At 35.1% G+C, this 21750-nt stretch overlaps 1 protein-coding gene across 14 annotated transcripts in view; it reads left to right on the top strand.

Annotated features, from left to right (window-relative positions):
- Positions 1-21750, top strand: part of PTPN4 (protein tyrosine phosphatase non-receptor type 4) — a 207937-nt gene that overhangs the window by 71576 nt on the left and 114611 nt on the right. For 12 of the 14 annotated variants that reach the window (XM_072788886.1, XM_072788891.1, XM_072788887.1 and 9 more), the window contains one exon: positions 16547-16654. In XM_072788886.1, the coding sequence (XP_072644987.1) occupies positions 16547-16654 (108 nt within the window). Of the gene's footprint in view, positions 1-13938; positions 13966-16546; positions 16655-21750 lie in introns of those variants that run through there. The other 2 variants (XM_072788889.1, XM_072788888.1) reach the window with 1 other exon arrangement.

The following is a 21750-nucleotide window of genomic DNA, read 5'->3' as shown; positions in this document are numbered from 1 at the left end:
GATATTCCATTTCTGGTAGCTGGTCTCCCAAAATAGCCCTGCAGTGAACTTTACAGGTAAACTCACAGTATTGCAGAATTCCTCACCCCTGAATTTTGCCTAGCCTTTGCGATTCATTTTTATCCAAGGCAGTAAAGAGACTCTTTGTGATTACCAGTAACATGAAGCCTTCTACCTTCTACCTTCTAGTTGGGTCTCTTAGAACTCACACTCTTGGAACAGTCTCAGAATCCAGCTGTCATGCTGTGAGAAGTCTATATCATATGGAGAGGCCATTATTTGGAGGCTCTCTCATTAACAGTCCCAGCTGATATTCTGGCCAGCAGTCAGCACCAGTTCCAGCAATGTGAGTGAGCCATCTTGTACATCACGCTACTGTCAAACTTCAGATGAATTTAATAGCTGCCATCTAACTGCAGCCATGAGTAAGAACCACAAGCTGGGCCCATCATCCTACCGGAGCATGAAAGATATTAATACTTCTTAAAAAACACTGTGGTGTGTTTACCATAAAGCAATAGATAGTGAGATATCATTGCATATGTATACCAAAATTTATCCATCGCATTGTTTGTGGACTCATGGTTTGTTTACACTGTGGGGCTACTTTGAATACTGCAGCTCTAAACAATTCTTATACATACATACATACATACATACATAAATATATATACTTCTATTGGGCAAATATCTAAAAGTCAAAAGACTGGGTCAGAGTGGTTATGTTTGCATGTACACTTCATCAGCAGTTTATGATCCTCACTAACCCTTGGTATTTTTAAATTTCAACCATTTTGATGCTTGTGTTACAGTACTGTGGTTTTACCTTCTAATGAATTTTTTCAGCACTTAACACAATAACACTAATCCTACTCTTCCAGTGAATAAAAAGGGAAGTTACAGTTCACAACTCATTTTGCAGAATGAGCACAACCTTCATATTAACAGCTACTCAGATCATTATATAATAAAGGAGTATAATAGACCAATATGAACAAAACTTATAAAATTTCCACACAAATTATTAGCAAATTAAAAACTATATATGTATTTACACAAAATACTCATAAATTTGTTTATACCAAGTTAGGTTAATTTCAGCAATGTAAAATATAATGGAGAAAATCCAAGTGATCAATTCCCCAGTGTATTAAAAAACAAACAAAAATTTAGTGGATTAGAAATAGAATTTACATAAACTGCTAAACGATATTTACAAATACCTAAGGCATACATCATACCTAGAAATGAAATATTGAAAGTTTTGCCCTAACAGTGGAAACAAGACAAGAATGTTTACAATCTAGGACTTCATTGTGCTTTTGTTGTTGCTGTTTCCTATATACTTATTGATCATTTATGTTTCCAGTTTTTACTCGCACTCTTTTTGTGGTTTGCCAATAATTTTGTTGACTTTTGCTAAAATCTTCATGGGAAAAAGATTTCTCAATTCTTCTTGGTAGGACTTGTCAACTTTTACTGTGTATGGTTTAACAGCTTTATTGAGATCTACTTCACATTTAAACTGTATATAGTTCCTTTTTAATTGTATAATTCAGTGGTTTTTCATATATTGTAATATTTTGAGAATTGTAATACATATAACATAAAATTTGCCACTTTAAAGATTTTTGAGTGTACAATTCATTTGCCTTGATTACAGTCGCACTGTTTTGCAGCCATTTGCTACTGTCTGTTTCTTTCTTTAAGATTTTAAAAATTTATTTCTGATATTTCTCAGAGAGAATGGCAGAGACATAGGCAGAAGGAGAATCAGGTTCCCTGTGGGGAGCTTGATGCAGGACTCAATCCCAGGATTCTGGGATCATGACTTGAGCTGAAGTCAGACACTCACCCACTGAGGCATCCAGGCATCCTACTAGTCTGTTTATAAAATTTTTTCAGTCACTCCAAACAGAAATTCTGTAATCATTAAGCAATAGCTTCACATTTCTCCCTAACCCCAAAATTTATGGGTTTGCCTATTATAGATACATAAGAGGAATCTTAGAATATCTTTTTTTATGTATGGTTTGTTTCGTTTAGTTTAAGGTTTCAAGATTCCATGTAGCATGTATCAAAACTTTGTTCCTTTTTTATCTCTGAAAAATACTCCATTGTATAGATTTACCACATTTTGTATATCCGTTCAGCTGTTGATAGAGACTTTGGGTTGTTTTCACCTTCTATCTCTTGTGAATAATGCTGCAATGAACATTAGTATACAAGTATCTATTCATGTCCCTGTTTTCAGTTCTATAAGGTATATACCCAGAACTGTAATTGCTGGATCATGTGAAAATTTTGTTTAGCTTTTGAAGAACTGCAAAATTGTTTTCTAAAATGACTGCACCATTTCATTCTGACCAGCAATGTGCAAGAGTTCCAGTTTCTCCATTTATTTGACAACACTTGTTATTTTCCACTTTAAAAAAATTATAGCAATCTTAGTAGATGTAAAGTGGTGTTTTTTTTTATTGAGTTTTATACTGTATTTTTGGAACTACTCTATTTGGTACATAGAAGTTAAGAATTTGTATATTGTTTTGGCAAATTCTACCTTTTATCATTATCTAATATAATGATTTTCTTGATACTTAGCGGTGTTTTCTTAGAATCTATTTTATTTGATCTAAGAATTTCTACCAGGTTTCTTTGATTGGTATTTGCCTTTTACGGTCTTTTAACTTTTAATCTTTTCATGAGCTTACTGGGCTTTTGTATATCTTCTTTGTAGAAATGTCTGTGTGAATTCTTTGCGCATTTTATAATTATTTGCCTTTCTATCTCTGAGTTGTAAAAATTCTTTATATGTTTTGGTTTCATGTATCTCATCAGATATAGGTTTTACAAATATTTTCTCTCATGCCATGAGTTGTCTTTTCATTTTGTTAATGATATCACTTTTTGAAATATAAAAGTTTTTGTCTTTAAAATTAAAATTAATTTCATTTTTTTTCTTTTGTCACATATGCATTTGATATGATATCTAAAATACCATTTCCTTGGCTGTGGTCACAAAGATTTACTTTCTGTGTTTTTTTAATAAGCCTTTTTTAGTTGTAAGTATTAATTTTATGCCTATAGTCCATTTGGAGTTCACTTTTTATGGTGAGAGGGAGGAGTCCAATTTCATTCTTTTTAATGTAGATATCTAGTTTTCCAGACATGATTTTTTAAGTTAAGTTTTAAATTTTAATTCCAATCTAGTTAACATACATTAGTTTCAGACATACAGCATAGTGATTCAATTCTGTACATTCCCCAGTGCTCATCACACTAAGTATACCTTTTAATTCCCATCACCTGTTTCATCCCCATCCCTACCTCCTTTCTAGTAACTATCAGTTTGTTCTATATACTTAAGAGTCTGTTTCTTTTTTTTTTTTTTTTTTAATTTTTTTGTATTTTATGATAGTCACAGAGAGAGAGAAAGAGGCAGAGACACAAGCAGAGGGAGAAGCAGGCTCCATGCACTGGGAGCCCAATGTGGGATTCGATCCCGGGTCTCCAGGATCGCGCCCTGGGCCAAAGGCAGGCACCAAACAGCTGCGCCACCCAGGGATCCCAAGAGTCTGTTTCTTGATTTATGTATCTGTTTCTCTTTTCTCTTTGCTCATTTGTTTCTTAAATTCTATATATGAGTGAAATCATAGTGTTTATCTTATTAAAAAACAATAAGACTGACTTATTTCAGTCAGTCTGACTGACTGCTATCACTTAATATTATATGCTCTAACTCCATGCAAGTTGTTGCACATGGCAAGATTTTGTTCTTTTTTTCTGGCTAAATAATATTCCATTGTGTATTCCATTTTATATATGTCACCTGTTCTTTATCCACTTATCTATCAGTGGAACTTGGGCTGCTTCCATAATTTGGCTATATAAATAATGTTGCAATAAATACAGGGTTGTGGGCAGCCTCGGTGGCTCAGTGGTTAGGCGCTGCCTTCAGCCCAGGGTGTGATCCTGGAGACCCGGGATCGAGTCCCACATCAGGCTCCCGGCATGGAGCCTGCTTCTCCTTCTGCCTGCGTCTCTGCCTCTCTCTCTCTCTTTCTCTCTCTCTCTGGTGTCTCATGAATAAATAAATAAAATCTTTTAAAAAAAAATATGGGGCTGTTCATGTATTCTTTTCTTTTTTTGAGAGAGCAAGAGAGACTGTTTTTAATTTTAGCCATTCTGTCACCTGTTTTAAATTTAGCCATTCTAATACCTGAGGTGGTATTTCATAGTTTTGATATGCATTCCCCTGATGAGTGATGTTGAGATGTCTTTTGGCCATCTGTCTTCTTTTAAGAAATGCCTATTCATGTCTTTTGCCCGTATTTTAATTTGATTATTTGTTTTTTGGCTGTTAAGTTGTATCAGATTTTTATATATTTTGGATACTAATCCTTTATTGGATATGTCATTTGCAAATATGGTCTCCCATTCAATAGTTTGCCTTTTAGGTTTGTTGATTGTCTCTTTTGCTCTACAGAAGCTTTTTATTTGGTTGTAGTCCCAACAGTTTATTTTTGCTTGTATTTCCCTTGCCTTAGGAGATATATCTAGAAAAATGTTGCTGTGTCTGCTGTCAGAGAAATTGCTGTTGTCCTCTCTTTTATGATTTTTATGGTTTTAGGTCTCACATTTAGGTCTTAATCCATTTTAAGTTTATTTTTTGTGTTCCAATGTTCCAATGTTCATTTTTGAAAGGACAATTCATTCTCATTTGAGTTGTCTTGACCCCCTTGTAACAAACCAGCCCATAGTAAATTTAAGAGTTTATTTTTGGATTCTCAATCTTATATTCTATTCCAAAGTCTTGCCTTATATGAACACATCACCTTGATTCCATAGTTTCATAATAAGTTTTGAAATTGAGAAATGTATTTCAACATTTGTTTTTCTTTTTTAAGCTTTCTTTTTTAATAAAGATTTTATTTATTTATTCATGAGAGACACACAGAGAGAGGCAGAGACCCAGGCAGAGGGAGAAGTAGGCTCCATGCAGGGAGCCCAATGTGGGACTCGATCCCAGGTCTCCAGGATCCCACCCTGGGCTGAAGGCAGCACTAAACCACTGAGCCACCGGGGTTGCCCTTAAGATCGTTTTAGTTGCAAATATATTTAGGACTTCTGGGTCCTGGTGGTGGATTGACTCTTTTGTCATTCTATAATGTCTACTTTGTCTGTGGTAAATATTTTTTCTCCTAACTCTGTTATATCTGACAGTAATATGGGCATTCCTCCTTTCTTTTAAGTAATGTTTGCATGGTATATCTTTTCCATCATTTACCTTCAACCTATCAAATCTTTATATTTGGCATTTCTTGGATACAGCATATAGTTAGGTCATGTATTTTTTATCTTCTCTGCCTGCCAGCCTCTCTTTGAGTCCTGGTTGAAAATTGCTTTTTTTAAGAGAAGGGTTTTATGTACTTTTCCAGTAACTTGAGGGCACCATCATGCCAAGATCTCTTGTATTTTTTCACTTGGGGTTCTCTAACCACATTGTAGCATGAATTGTGACCAGACAGGCAAGTTGTACTTTTACTTTTTAATGTTAGTCATGAGTTTCTCATACGTAGCCTTTATTATGTTGAGTCATTTTTTTTCTATACGCACTTACCGTTGAGACTTTTTATCATAAGTGAATGTTGAATTTTGTCCAGTGCTTTTTCTGCATCTACTGAGATGTCCATATGATTTTCATCCTTTGTTGGTATATCACTTCGATTGATTTACAGATGTTGAACTATTCTTGCAACCCTGTAATAAATTCCTCTTGGTCCTGGTTATGATCCTTTTAATATATTGTTGAATTCAGGTTGCTGTTATCTTCTGTTGAGGATTTTTGCATCTGTATTCATCACGGGTATCGGCATGTTTGTTTTGTTTGTTTTGGTGGTGTCTTTGTCTGGTTTTGATATTGGGAAATGCTGGCCCCATTAAATGATTTTGGAAGCATTGCTTCCTCATCAGTTTTGTTGAATAATTTGAGAGGGCTAGGTACTGACTCTTTAAAGTCACTAATGAGGCCATCTAGTCCTGGGTGTTAATAAAGTTTTATGAATTTTTTAAGTTATAGATTTAATTTCAACACTTGTAATTAATCTATTCAGATTTTTAATTTCTTTGTGATTTAGTCTTTATAAGTCATGTATTTCTAGGAATTGTCTATTTCTTCTAAGTTTTACAATTTATTGGCATATACCTGTTTGTAGTAGTCTGTTATCATCCTTTGTATTTCTGTAGGGTCAATTGTTACTTCATCATTCCTGATTTAATTTATTTGGGCCCTCTCGCTCTCTTTTTCTTAAAGGATATTGTTAGAGATTTATTATCTTTTTAAAAAAACTACAGTTAGCTTTGTTGATCTTTTATTTTGTCTTTTGAAGTCTCTGTTTCTGCTCTGATCTTTACTCTTTCTTTCCTTCTGCTAATTTTGAGCTTTGTTAGTTCTTTTTCTGGTTGATTTAGCTGTAAGATTAAATTGTATATCTGGGATTTTTCTTGTTTCTTTAGGTGGGCCTGTATCACCCTGAACTTGCCTCTTAGAACAGTTTTTGCTGCATCCTATAGATTTTCCAAAGTTGTTTTTCCATTTTCATTTGTCTCAAGGTATTTTTTAAATTTCTTTTTTGATTGCTTTTTTGACCCATTGTTAGTTTAGTAGCATGTTGTTTATATACATGTGTTTGTGTTTTTTCTGTTTTCTTCTTGTAATTGATTTCTAGTTTTTTTTTTTAATATTTTATTTATTTATTCATAGAGATGCAGAGAGAGAGAGAGAGAGGCAGAGGGAGAAGCAGGCTCCACGCAGAGATCCCGGGGCTTCAGGATCACGCCCTGGGCTACAGGCGGCGCTAAACCGCTGCGCCACCAGGGCTGCCCTGATTTCTAGTTTTATACAGTTGTGGCTAAAAAAGATCCTTGATATGATTTTAATCTTTTTAAATTTATTGAGACTTTTTTGTGGGCCAGCATATGATTTATCCTAGAGAATGTTCCATGTGCACTTGAATGTGTGTTCTGCAACTTTTGGATGAAGTGTTCTGTTTGGATGAAGTGTAACTCTGTATATTTACTGAGTTAATCTGGTCTAATGTGTTTAAGGCCACTCTTCATGGTTTTGTTTTTGGTTGATCAGTCTTTCCATGTAAGTGGGATATTAAAGTTCTCTGCTATTATTGTGTTAGCGTCAATTCCTCCCTTTTTTGTCAATATTTGCTTTTATACATATAGGTGTTCTTATGTTAGTTGAGTAAATATTTATGAATGTTATATTTTCTTTTTGAATTGGCCCCCTTTATAATTATCTAATGCCTTTCTTTGTGTTTTGTTACAGCAAAATTTATGAGGTTTCATTTTATTTTTTCCACTTTGAATAAGGTATTTTGTATGCTTTTTCTCCTTTATTCTGTTAATGTTAAATTATTAGTTATATGTGTAGCTTTTGTGATATTAAATGCTCTACAAAATCTTTGAATCTTTTTTTGTCATCATGCCAAATTCAGTTTGCTAGTATTTTATTTGAGATTTTTGCATCTCTATTCATTAATGTGATTTGCCTTTATATGTTCTTTTGCTGTTCTTTTTCCCTCTTGAATTAGAATCATAAGAATAATTGAGCAACATTCCCTGCTTTTCTGTTCTTTGGAATAGTTTTGGTAAATGGAGATTATGTATTCTTTAAAGGTTATAACTCACAGATTTGGTAATGCTATGTATGCTTTTTAGGTGTGAGATTTTAAACAGCGTACTGATTTTCTTTCATTATTTTAGGTCCATATGCTCTCTGTGATTCTGTTTTGCATTTTTGTTCTTGTTGTTAATTTTTTTTTCTATCTGTTACTCCTTGTTAGAGGCTTGCATGTTGTTAATTTTTTCAGACCATATATTAGTAATTTGGGGGTATGGTGAAGTATTGATTCGGGTTAAATTTTTTCTTTTCATATGGATATCCGGTCAGCTCCCTGGCATCTTATTGAAAAGAATTTCCTTTCCCCAGTGCCCTTTAGAACTTGGAAATAAAGTTTGTATGGGTCTGTTTTCTGGCCTTTTCCTCCTGTTTCTAATGGTCTCTCGATCTATCTTTCCCAGTCCATATTGTCTCTCCATTATTTTAGGTTTTTTGTATAGAGAAAATCCTTTCATATTTTAAATTCTTTTAATCATTAAGTTTATAGTCTTTATAGTTCTGTTATTTGAAGGGTTTTTAAAAAGATTTTATTTACTTGATAGCACAAACAGGAAGTGGAAGGCAGAGGGAGAGGGAAAAGCAGTTTCCCCACTGAGCAGGGAGCCTGCTGTGTGACTCAATCTCAGGACCCTGGGATCGTGACCTGAGCTGAAGGCAGATGCTTAACTGACCGAGCTACCCAGGGGTCCCTTATTTGAAGTTTTAAAAGGAATGTAATTCGGCTTTCCTGACTTTTGCTGATTCCACTGGTGTTTTATAATTTGGTTTGTGACCTTTGTCTTCAGGTAAGCATTATCTCTGATATCCTGTGTATTCAGGGTTAAGGATGTGTTCTTTGAGGGATGTTTTGTTATTACCCAGGACTGATATTAGATCACAATGATTCACCTTTGTGAATTTATAAGCAATAGATAGTATAAACTCAAATTTTGACCCATATGAGGGCAGCCTTGTGGTTGTAAATTTTCAGGGGAGACTTCTCTTCATCAGGATCCCAGGTAGAGGGAGCAAAGCTTCTTTGATTTTTATCCTGGGCTAGTGGGAGGATTTTTTCCCCCTTAGTCTGTCTTTAATTAATAATGTCACTATTCAAGTTTGAAGTTTCATTGGGATAGTTTTAGTCCTGTATCTCACCTTATTTGAGCGCATGTGCTACTCCCCATGTCTTACTTGTGTGCGATAAACTTAGACTGCTTATTCTATGTATATATTTATATATTTATTTATTTTAGAGTTAGAGCATGTATGAACCTCTGAACATGGGAAGGAGCAGAGAGAGAGACAGAGTGAATCTCAAGCCAACTCCCTGCTAAATGTGGAGCCTGACCTAGGGTTCAATCCCATGACCCCAAGACCCAGACCCAAGTTGAAATGAAGAGCTGGGCCCTCATTTCACCTGAGCCTTACAGGTGTCATGACTGCTTATTCTTTAACATGCCTTTCTGTGGCAATCCTAGCACAGCTTTTAAGTTTTCTATTTCCTCCTTTTTCCGTGCTGTAGGCTTCTTTTCAGCCCAGCTATACGGTTAAAAGAATGTTTATTGCATTTTTTTCCAGCATCTCCAGTGATTTTATAGCAGAGTTCTTAGATTATCTACTCTGCCATATTGCTGGAAAGGAAAGTTGGTATTTTAAAATGGGTTTTACAAAGTAATTGTGTGTTTTCAGCTTTAAAAAATGTCCTTTTAGATGAGAAGACAAAATATAAATAGTCTTCCATTGTTGATAACAACAAAATAATTCTATCAAACAAAGTATTTTTATGGTGATTGTAAGCATAGACTCTTAGACCAGATAATCGGGTAGAATGAAAGTTCTGCTACTACCTGTGTGATCTTTAGAAATCTGTGCTCATTTTCTGTGTCTCAGTTTCTTAAAGAGTCTTAATTGGACCTACCTCATAGAGTTGTTTTGATAATTAATTGAATAAATACATGTTCACTTACAACAGTGTCTGATATACCAAGTATTCATTAAGTGTTTGCTATTTTTGTTGTTAATTATTACTAACTTTGCTAGTCAAAGATTCTTTCTCTTTATGTAAAACCTTTTCTCTGACTTCTATATAGAAAAAAGAAGGCCTTTTTTTTTTTTTTAACTGTAGAAGGCATAGTTTATATTGGGAGTACCATAATATTTGTTTCTCTTCCTTCTGTTTTATAAATTCTTTTTTCGGTAGAAAATAGAAGTTACTGCTACTCGCTTAAGCCCCTACTAAAATGTACATTGTCCATCAGTAAGTTACCTCCTTTTCTTTTCAAAATTATTGTGTTTATGTTATCTTTTAAACTTTGTTGTTAATCTCTCTTCACTTTTTTTTCCACTTTTTTTTTTTTTTAAAGATTTCATTTATTTATTCATGAGAGAGAGAGAGAGAGAGGCAGAGGCAGAGAGACAGGCAGAGGGAAGAGAGGAAGCAGGCTCCATGCAGCGAACCCAATGAGGGACTCCATCCCGGAACTCTGGGATCATGTCCTGAGCCAAAGGCAGACGCTCAACCACTGAGCCACCCAGGCGTCCAAATCTCTCTTCACTTTAGACTCCTAATGAAATCCTTTCCCACTGTATAGGCTTCATTTAGGGATATAATCAAAGTCTGTACTTTTAAGGGGGATCTAAAGGGTTTCAGTCACTGTTAAAGAGTCATTTATAGGCCTTTGACTTAAACATTATGAAAATAATTATTTCCTACAGCCCTTCAACGTTTCTTACCTGCCTTACCTGTTACATAATTGTCTTTTTTCTTATGTGAAGATACTCCTCTTTTCCATCTGCAGGAGAGCATCTTTAGAAACAAGGAACCTCAGAGATCATCTAATTTTAATTTAGTCTTTTTCAGACATTTTGAAGTCTCTGCTGTGAAGATGCACATACACACGTATACGTGTGGGTAGGTGAGTGGGTGTAGTGGATCAGTTTCACTTACTGTGATTGAAGCAGGAGGCCTAAATTTGACCTTTCCTTCCTCAGTACATGAACTAGGCTATCCTCGTAGGTTAGAGTTGATGCAACTGGCCTAGGTAGAAACAAAATTCACTCAAGGCTACCTACTATAATTGGCCAAGTAAGAACTTGGCCTATTTATTATTTCCATTTTACTGTACTATCCTGCAAAATATTTTTCTGTGCTGTAGGTTTTGTCACGCTGCTGCTTGGTGTTTCTTATATAATTGTCTTAACACATCTGTCCTTGTGCTTGGCCTGCTAACAGGAATCTCGGTTTTTCCTGGCAGTTGTTATTGACTTAAAGTTCTGGTGATAAACCTAGATAAGTTCTGTTAGGAACAGTTTCTTCATTTTTAAAGGAACTGTTTAATAAGTTTGTTTCTGTGCAGGTGCACTATGCTTTAGAGATTTTTCTCAAATGCTTTGTTGTTTATTGGTCCTCTTATGAGGTCGGGAAAACTGGAAAACCAGGAATGCTTGCAAAGCCCTATATGGGACTCAATCCCAGGACCCTGGGGATCATGACCTGTGCCAAAGGCAGATGCTCAACCATTGAGCCATCCAGGCACCCCTTACCAAATATTTTTTTTATTGCCTTTGGCAGTCACTGTTCTACCTAATGGGGATTTTGGTACGTGTCAAGATTCTCCATCAGGTGTTTCCTTACTCCTTCTTCTCATATATTTTGCTCCTTTCCTTCTGTTTATTTTGTTCTTTTTCTAGTTTTCTTTAGGAGGGAGTTCAAGCTAATATCAAGTTCTCTATCAGCTGTTTACTTATTCTTTCTTCTGACCCTGGGCATCTCATCTGCTATGGCTTCAATATTTTTTACTTTCTGTGATTGAGTCTAATACTCCCAGCTAGTACATTTCCTTTTTTTCTAATTAAAAATTTAGGTCATAAATTCCATTTTCAGCACTGCTTTAGCTATATTCCACGGTCAGATTTTGATAACGTTTTTTTTCCCAGTTTATTGTACTTTTTTTATTTCCCTGAGTCCTCTTTATCCTGTGGAATATTTTAAAATGTGTTCTTTAATTTCCAAGTGTTTCATTTCTATTTTATTTCTTCACTTTCTGTTACTGTTTTCTACTCTGATTTCATTATGATTATTAGAGCACTGATTTTAGTTTTCAATTTGGTAAGGTTTATTTAATGACCCAGGATATGGCCTGTCTTAAAATGTTTCACAGACAATTGAGAAGAGTGAGTATTCCGATGCTGAGTTAGGGAATCCTTTGCGTGTCAATGGGTCTGTTAGTTGATGTATTGTTGAGTTCTTCTACATTCTTGCTAATTTTCTATGTAAGAATTCTAGCATTGCTAAATATTTGACATTGCCAGTTATATTTGTGCTTTTTCTATTTTCTAATTTTCTTCCTATTTTTATTTCATTTGTTTTCCAGCTATGTTCTTTTATGCATAAATATTTTGTAATGTCCCTTTTTTGTCCTAGTAAAATTATTTGCTCTCAGATGTACTTTTTAAAATTAATGTTTAGATGGTATATTTTTTTCTATCCCCTTGCTTTCAATTTATATGTATCATTATATTTGAAGTTTTAAGTTTTATTTTTTTTTTAAGATTTTATTTATTCATAGAGATACACACACACACAGAGAGAGAGACAGGCAGAGGGAGAAGCAGGCTCCATGCAGAGAGCCTGACATGGGACTCGATCCAGGGTCTCCAGGATCACGCCCTGGGCTGCAGGTGGCGCTAAACCGCTGTGCCACTGGGGCTGCCCATTTGTTTTAAATAGTGGGTAGTTAGATCATGGTTTTTTCCTACTGTGTCAACCTCTGCCCTTTCATTCATCTGTTTAGACTATGTACTTTTATTTAATTATTCAAATGTTAAAACTTAGGTTTGTTCTTTATTACTTGTTTCTTTAATATTTCTAATTTGTTTTTTGCTTCCTTTTCTAATAGATTATGTGAACATTTTTTAGAATTTCATTTTTATTTAGTGTTTTTGAGAGTATCTTTTGCATAGCTTATTTTGATGGTTGCTCTTATTATGTTTTATATATACAAATTACAGTAGTATAGTTGATGTTTGGACAAAATGGGTTTAATAGCATGGGTCAATTTATATGCATTTTAAAAATAAATACAGTATAGTATCATAAATGCATTTTCTTTTTGGTTGTCTTAATATTTTCTATTCTTTGGTTTATATTATTGTAAGAATACTGTATGCAATACACAACATACAAAACATGTGTTAATTGATGATTTTGTTATCAGTAAGGCTTCTAGTCATCAGGAGGATATTACTAGTTAAGATTTTGGAGAGTCAAGAGTTAGTGCAGATTTTCAACTATGGGGCAGAGGGTGGAAGTTGGCAGCCCTAATAACCCCTGTGTTGTTCAAGAGTCAACTGTATATTGATAACATTTTACTGCTTTGAAGTATGGAAACCTTAACTGCCTTAGGGCCCTTTACCCCCCACCCCCTTTATACTTAATTTCTTTCTCTACATACATTGGGCAGCATGCCAGATAGACTTAAAATGTTTGCTTTTAACCGTCAAATATAATTTAATCCTACAAAGAAGCTTAGGCTTTTATATTTTTTCCCAGTTTCTCCCACTGGGTTGATCTTTTGTTTTTCTAAATTTCTTCATGTTATTGTTTCCTTTCTGGCTGGAGAACTTCTTTTAGGTATCCTATAGTGATGATCTATTGGTTATAAATTCTCTTAAATTTTCCTTTTTCTGAGAAAGTTATTATTTACCCTTCACTCCTATATATATATTCTCTTATATTGAGAGGGACAGTGTGGATAGTTCTTTTCTAGTAGCACCTGGAAAATATTATGTACAGTTTCCTTATATCTATTCTGATTTGAATTGTCATACCCTATAGGCAAATGTCAAATTCTTTTTCTAGTTGCTTTTAAGATTTTTCCCTTTATTTTTTTAAGATTATATATTTGAGAGAGTGAGTGTGCAAGTACGGGGAGTAGCAGTGTAAAGGACAAGCAGACTCTGCACTAAGTGCAGAGCCCCAGGTTGGGCTTGGTTACATGACCTGAGGTAACAACTAGAGCCAGAACCCAAGTGTCAGACGCCCAACCAGCTGAGCTACCCAGGCATCCCTCTTTTTTTTCTTTTGTTTTTCAAGACTTTGATTATGAATGTCTTGGGGTGTATTTGTTTAGATTCACTTGGATTCTTGAATTTATGTTTTTACTTCTTGCCAAATTGGTGACAGTTTTAGCTACATAAATATTTTGTTATCCTGAAACTCTTTCTCTTCTCTTTTAGGGCCTCTAGGGACAAGACTATTGTATCTTTTTTCATTGCTTCACATGTCTCCGAAGGTCTGGTTATTTTCTTCTTTTCAGTCTACTTTTTTTGGTTAGGTAATTTTTATTCATCTGTCTTGAAATTCATGGATTCTTTTCTTTCTCATCTTCATTTTCCCACTGAGTATATTAAGTCAGTTTTTATTTCTATACTATATTTTTCAGTAATATAATTTTCTTTTGGTTCTTTTATGTCTCATATTTCTTTGTAAAAATATTCTTTTTTTGTTTTTTTAGAATTTTCAATTCTTTTTTTTTTTTTTAAGATTTTATTTATTCATGAGAGAGACACAGAGAGAGGCAGACACCTGTAAGCGCAGAGAGAGAAGCAGGCTCCATGTAGGAAGCCCAATGTGGGACTTGATCCCGGGACTCAAGGATCACGCCCTGAGCTGAAGGCAGGTGCTCAACTGCTGAGCCACCCAGGCATCCATGCAGAAATATTCTAATTAACAATTTTTCTTCTTTTAAAAAACAAACTGCATTCATTAATGGCTCATTGAAATGTTCTTATGATGGCTGCTTCAAAATCCTCATCAGAGAATTCCAACATCTGAGTCATGTCCATGTTGGCATCTGTTGAATTGGTTTTTGTCATTGTAGTTGAAATTATATTGGTTCTTTGTATGACAAGTGATTTTAGGTGGCATTTTTGATATTTTGGGCAATATTTTGTGAGACTCTGGATCATACTCAATCTTCTTTATTTCAGGGAGTCACCTTGGTAGCATATAGGTCCTGACCTGCTTTTCTGGGTTGTAGTTCTAATTTGGTTTCCAGAACCTTTGTATTATTATTTTGTGTATATGTTATCCAGAGACCTAACTGAAAGTTATGCATGTATTCTACTCTGTAGTTGAGTTTTAAAACCTTTTGCTCTGTTAGTTTTGGTCAGTTTTACATGCAATTCATCATGGGTATCTTTTATTTCAAAATTTAACTGTTCCCTTTTCCTAGTTAACTTCTCTCTAAATCTTCCTTCTCCTTTCTGTTAGAGAGATATCACCTGCTATAGTGCGATGGTGATTATTGAAAGTCTAGGCTTCCTTCTCACCTTCTGCTGTCACTGCTCTAGTGAGGGAAGCCAAACACTGCCTGTTGCCCATTCAGCGAAGTGGAAGTTCAACAGTATACTCCACTTCTGATAGCACCACTAAGGAATAACTATGTCTTCCAGCTTGCTTTTGGTTGTCTTTATAGTCTTTCCACTGGCTCCCAGCTAGTACCAGGAAGCTCGTGGAACTCTAGGCTCCCTACTTTATTTCCATGGCACTACTGGAGATGGGCTCAGTTTTTTTCCATTTGGTTTAGCAGTAGTAGAGTCAGTGCCTGGGTGGCTTAGTTGGTTAAGCCCCTGACTTTTGAACACCTGGCTCTGTTCATGGTCTCAGGGTCGTGAGATTGAGCCCTGTGTTGCAGAGTCTACTTGAGATTAAACACCCCTCTCTCTGCCCTTCCCCCCATGTGCATGCATACTCTTTTTCCTCTCTCTCACTAATAAATTAATGAAATCTTAAAAAAACTCTTTATTTTCTGGTAATTTGGATAGAGAAAGAAGGCTTTTTTGTTTGGGGGGGGGGGGGTTATTTTTTAAATTCTTTAAATTAAAAAAATTTTTTTGGTAGGCTCCATGCCCAGCATGGAGCCCAGCTCGGAGCCCAGCTCAGAGCCCAACATGGGGCTTGAAGTCACAACCCTGAGTCCTGAGATCAAAAGTCAAGATGCTTAACTGATTGAGCCACCCAGGCAGCCTTGAAAGCAGGCTTTTTTTGGCCTGTTTCCATCAGCACCTCTTAGCATTTCTGCGTTGTAGTATTCCCTAGAACCAAATCTATGATCAATGGGAGACGGAAACAAAACTGATTACTTAGAGTAGAAAATAACCCATTCATTTGGAGACAAATCCATATATCTGTGGTCAACAGGCTTTTGACAAAGTTACCAAGATATATTCAGTGTGGAGAGAATAGTTTCTTCCACAAATGATGCTTGGACAACTGGATACCCATATGCAAAACAACGATGTTGCACCCCTATCTAGGTATATATCTACTGTGTGTAAAAATAAGCTCCAAACAGCTGAAAGAACTACATGTTAAGAGCTAAAACTGTAAAACTTCTAGAAGAAAATACATAGATAATTCTACATGACCTTGGATTTGGCAAGGAATTTGTAGATATGACACCAAAAGAAATAAAGGAATACATTTGGCTTCACAAAAAACTTAAAACTTTTGTGTATCCAAGTTACATGATCAAGACACCTACAAATGGGAGAAAATATTTGCATTCAGAATGTAAAAAGAACTTAGAGAACTCAACAGCCAAATATTATCAACCCAGTTTTAAAAATGGGCAGAGAGGCTCAGACTTAACGACCCAGAGATCAAGAGTTGCATACTCTACTGACTGAGTTAGGCCCTCCCAAGTCAGACTATTTCTTAAGTGCTGTGTAACATGTGAAGTCTTATTCCCAATCAAGTCATTGGTATGAAAATAGTTGGCAATTTAATAGAAGGGGACAGAAGTTCAGGAGCTTAAAAATCTGAGAATGTATTGCCTGTCAGTGTTGATTTCCTTTTATTTTTCTTCCTAGAAACATGATCAGGGGCAAGTTCTGTTGGATATAGTCTTCAAGCATCTTGATTTGACTGAGCGTGACTATTTTGGTTTACAGTTGGCTGATGATTCTACAGACAACCCAGTAAGTTTAAGCTGTTGTCTTTTGTTTCATTTCAGTGTTTCTCTGTTCATAATATAAAGTGCTTTCTAATTCATAATGTTTACTAATCTGATTAGTGAGATTTTTAAAAAGATTTTATTAGAATTATTAGAGTTAATTCTTTTGCCTTTGATCCTAATTTTCTTAATGTTTTCATTTGTAAAGATTTTTCCTTAAGGTTTTCATAATTGTAAGTCAGTCTATAAATCTAGTGCTAGTTTCTTTATTTATGTGTCTCAGAAAACTTAGATGTAAATCTAACTCCTGATTCTTGACTGAAAGAGAAAATTGGGCATAAAGTTTAAAATATTAATGCAGTATTAAAATATTGAAGGTAAAATATTTTTAAATGTTAATATATCTTAGCCTTACATAAATTAACCTCCATTAAAATGATATGAGTTTTTTGTCATTCATGGCAATCTGTCTCTAACTAAAATTCTTTTTTTTTCTTTAAAGATTTATTTATTTATGATAGAGAGAGAGAGAGAGAGGCAGAGACACAGAAGGAGGGAGAAGCAGGCCCATGCTGGGAGCCTGACGTGGGACTCGATCCCGGGACTCCAGGATTGCGCCGTGGGCCAAAGGCAGATGCTAAACCGCTGAGCCACCCAGGGATCCCTTCTAACTAAAATTCTTAATTTGTTAAATGTAAATTTTCCATTAGAAAGATTCAAAGGAGACCATCCCAAATGAGATAGAGATTAAATTTCAGAGCTCTACAGTTCTTAGGCATGAAGTTACTTGTATTGTTACTAATTCTTTAATAGTTGCAGTTCTGATTCTTTTTGTTGGAAAAATAACATAATAGAAAATACAAGATACCACGTGATGAATAACAGAAATGTTGAATTCTTTGAAAATTTATATGCTTTAAAAGATAGGGTCTTTTACAAAAGAACATGATATTCTTTTGATTAGTACCGGAGAGTGACTGTTTTGAAGGAAACTTTCTGTATATATAGTTTATGAAGTTGGGAGGCTGAACAAATGGTTCTGGATTAGTGCTTTAGAAATTGGTTTGTAAGGGCATATTAATAGAATGGCTATAGAAAATACTATGTGAAAGGTAGTGTTTCTCTCTATCTCTTGTCTTGTTCTATCACTTTCATAGTCAGAATCCTAGGTTTTGATGAATGGTTAATAAGAAGTAAATAGGAAGTGTTAAATATTACTTTTTTCTTGGTATCATTTACTGGTTTTGTATGAAAAACTATTAGAATAATGTGGATAAAAGAAAGCAAGAGGCAGCTAGTCTCAATGGAAAGAAGTCATTTTGTACTGAACTGAAATAAAAACAAGCTTTCCCTATAAGTTGATGCCTTCACCAGAGACTGGAGCTTCTACACAGGCCTAAAGGAGGAGTATTATTTCTTGATAAATAAACAAATGTGAAAATGGAAGTGAGTAGAAATGTCAGTAATGAGACCTTTCCCAGAAAGATAAATTGTGAGCCAGGCAAATTCCCAAGAGGTGTCTGCTATACCTCACTGTGTGCAATGTTGAGCTTTTAAAACAACAAAAAAAACACACAATTCTTAGATTATCTTGCTGACAGTTCTAGGTCCAACCTTCTAGCCGGAAGTGTGTCTGTAAATTGATCAGAGAAGTGATAAGACAACAAAGGTGAAAGAGCAGCTACTCATTACCGTTGTCCCTGCCAGGAGTATGAAAAACCATCACTTGTGACACAGTATTCTAGAAGGGCTAATATTGAGAACACATATAGGAGATAATAATCCTGTTACATAAGCTTGTATACAGGAAGACATTTTTATTCTAAGGCAGTTACAGCAGGATGAATATGGGGAACCAGAGGTATTTTTAGCTGAGTTAATCTTTTTGTAGTCCGCTGCTTTTTCTTATTTTGTCTTACTTTTCTCTAGTGAGCTTTCCTTCCCAAAGATATATTTCTACATCCAAGGGTCCAATTGCTAAGGATCTAAAATAATTCTTCACCAAAATTTAGAATTAAAATTTCAAAGACCCAGAAGAAGCCTTAGAGATTATCTTGTCTGGCATCCTATTTTTCATGAGAAATTATCGAAGTCCAATGAAATAAAACCCAAGTTTCTTGCTGGCATTAATGAAACTAGTCTTGGGTCTCACAACTCCCCCTGCAGGTCTTTTCCACATTACTACAATTTCAGTATTTAAATATTCAGAAGAATCTATGCAATGCCAAAAGGAAGGATGTACAGAGCACAAATGTTTTTAGTAATGCCCTGTTTCTGATTGTTAATATGAAAAAACATCAAGACTTTGGGGATAATTAGTGGACTGACAGAGGGATGCCATTCTGAAAAAGAGAAAGAAGTATGGGGGTAGCATTTATAAAACATCTATTGTGGACTTGTTTGTAAACCAAATTCTCATAAATAGATGCACAGAACTTAGAAAAATTAATGTGTTGAGGAGAGGAGATATCCATGCAATAAAATTTCCAGCGGCAATCAAAAGGAATTTGATTATGTTCTAGAAGAATTAATTCTTGTCAGTTCTTAGTTCAGAGTTTTTTTCATTTCACAGTTTAGTTAAGATATATTTCTGTGTGTATGTCTATGTATATATGTATACATGTATGGTATATGTTAGGTATATATGTATGTGTTGTGTGTGTGTGTTTATAATAGTTTTAGAGGATCAGGGCTAATATTCTCTTAGGCACATAAACATTGAAATTAATTTAATTGGACTTAATTGATAAAAAAAACTAATGTTTTATTGTGATCTTATGCATAACAAATATGGACTCCTAGTAGGATATCCTTTTCTTCAGAATCTTTCTGGGTGTTGAATTCCAGTGCAGCAAACAAAATCAATTAAAAACTTTGACCTTTCAAAATTTCTTCTGTTTTTATTAATACCTATGTATCCCAGCTTTAGCTCTTAGCATATAACGTATGGTTTTATAGTAGTATTCAGTGAATGTTTATTGAGGGAGCAAAATAATAATGTGGTTACAATTCATTATGCATAATTTCTCTCTTTTTAAAAAATTTTATTTATTTACTTGAGAGCAAGGTAGAGAGAGCATTAGAGAACATGAGCTGGGCTGGAGAAGAGGCAGATGGAGAGGGAAAGGCAGACTATCAGCTCAGCAGGGAACCTGACCAGGGGCTCAATCCCAGGACCCTAAAGATTATGACCTGAGCTGAAGACAGATGCTAAACCTACTGAGCCACCCAGGCCCCCTCATAATTTCTTTATAAACACTTACAGATGGCTCTTATTGGCCATTATCATTGCAATAATCATTGGAACCCTCTAATTATATTATTCATGTGCGTTTACTTTTTTATTTCTTTGGTTTTTGTCCCTAAAGTGAAGTAGTGTCATTCAGTGTGGGACAGAGCTTAGATTATCAACTACTGTTGACTTGTACTTTCTTTTTAAAAAATATATATTTTATTTATTTACTCTTGGGAGACACAGAGAAATAGAGGCAAAGACATAGGCAGAGGGAGAAGCAGGCTCCCTATGGGGAAACTGGAGCAGGACTTGATTCCAGGACCCTGGGATCACGACCTGAGCCAAAGGCAGATGTCTACCACTAAGCCCACCCAGGTGCCCCATTGACTTGTTCTTTCTTCATCAGAAGGATGACTTCTGATACTTTGTGTTGTGGTTATGATCTTTTACTGTTTACTACTGTTTCCATATTCCCTAATCTTGTGGCTTTCAAACCTAACTTACATCAGAATCACCTGGATACTTCTTAAAATACAGATTTCTGGGCTCTAAGAGTTTCTGATTCAGAAAGTCTGGTGTGAAGCTCAATAACTTGCAGTGCAAACAAGTTCCCTTTATGATAATGCTGCTAGTCCAGGGAACCATGTCTTGAAAATTACTGCTCTAACCCAATAGGCTAAGATTAATGAAATAAGAAATAATTACGCTTCAACATTATTAGATGCAACAAATAATAATATAAGCACAGAATATTTTATTATTGTTTAAAGATTTTATTTATTCGCGAGAGACCCAGAGAGAGAGAGAGAAGCAGAGACAAAGGCAGAGGGAGAAGCAGGCCCCTAGAAGGGAGCCCAATATGGGACTCCATCCTGGGATTGCAGGATCATGCTCTGAGCTGAAGGCAGATGCCCAACCAGTGAGCCATCCAGGCGCCCCAGCACAGAATATTTTAATAATAACACAGCAGGTTTTATCAAGCAATTGTGTAACTTTCTTTTTTTTTTAAAATACTACATTTTATAAGGTAAAAATTAACTTGCATATATGAGACATTTTGAAGATTTAATAATAGACTCTACAAAGTGAAAAAAATGAACAGTTAATTTTGAGAAGATACAAACAGAGCTCCAGGCCTAAATTGAAACTCCTTCAGTATTTGATAGAATTGATGATGAAATACTCATCCCTAATAGCTATCTCTTCTTTTTTTTTATTGAGATATGATTGACATGTAACATAATATTAGTTTCAGATGTAGAACATAATGACTCTATATTTGTGTATATTATGAAATTATTACCGCAGTTAAGTATGGTTAACATCCATCACCATACTATTACAAATTTTATACTTGTGATGAACTTTTAAAATCTATTCTCTTAGCAACTTTCAAATATACAGTATATTAACTGTCATTAATATAAAATGGTAACTATAAAAAAAATGGTAACTATAGTTACTATGCCATACATTACATTCTCTAGGACTTCCAGTTATAAAATAACTGGAAATACGTACGGTTTGACTCCCTTTACCATTTCATCCATGCACTATGTGCCACCCCTGGCAGCCACCTATCTGTTCAAGAATTCAGCATTTTGGTTGGGTTTGTGTTTGTGTTTTGTGTTTTTAGTTTCCCAGAAGTGAGATCATAATGGTATTTGTTTTTCCCTGTCTGGTTCATTTTCTTTAGCATAATACCCTCAGAAGTCCACCATACAAGTTGTCACAAATGGCAAGATACCCTTCTTTATTATGGTTTGGTAATATTCCTGTGTGTGTGTGTGTGTGTGTGTGTGTGTGTGTGTGTGTGCGCGCGCGCGCGCGCGCATGTGCATATACACATCCTGTCTTTTTGTCCATTCATCCAGCAGTGGACACTT

Source organism: Canis lupus, chromosome 20 (assembly GCF_048164855.1).
Source record: "Canis lupus baileyi chromosome 20, mCanLup2.hap1, whole genome shotgun sequence".
NCBI classification, from domain to species: domain Eukaryota; kingdom Metazoa; phylum Chordata; class Mammalia; order Carnivora; family Canidae; genus Canis; species Canis lupus.
The sequence above is the reverse complement of the archived record's forward strand: the minus strand, read 5'-3'. Positions and strand labels throughout refer to the sequence as shown.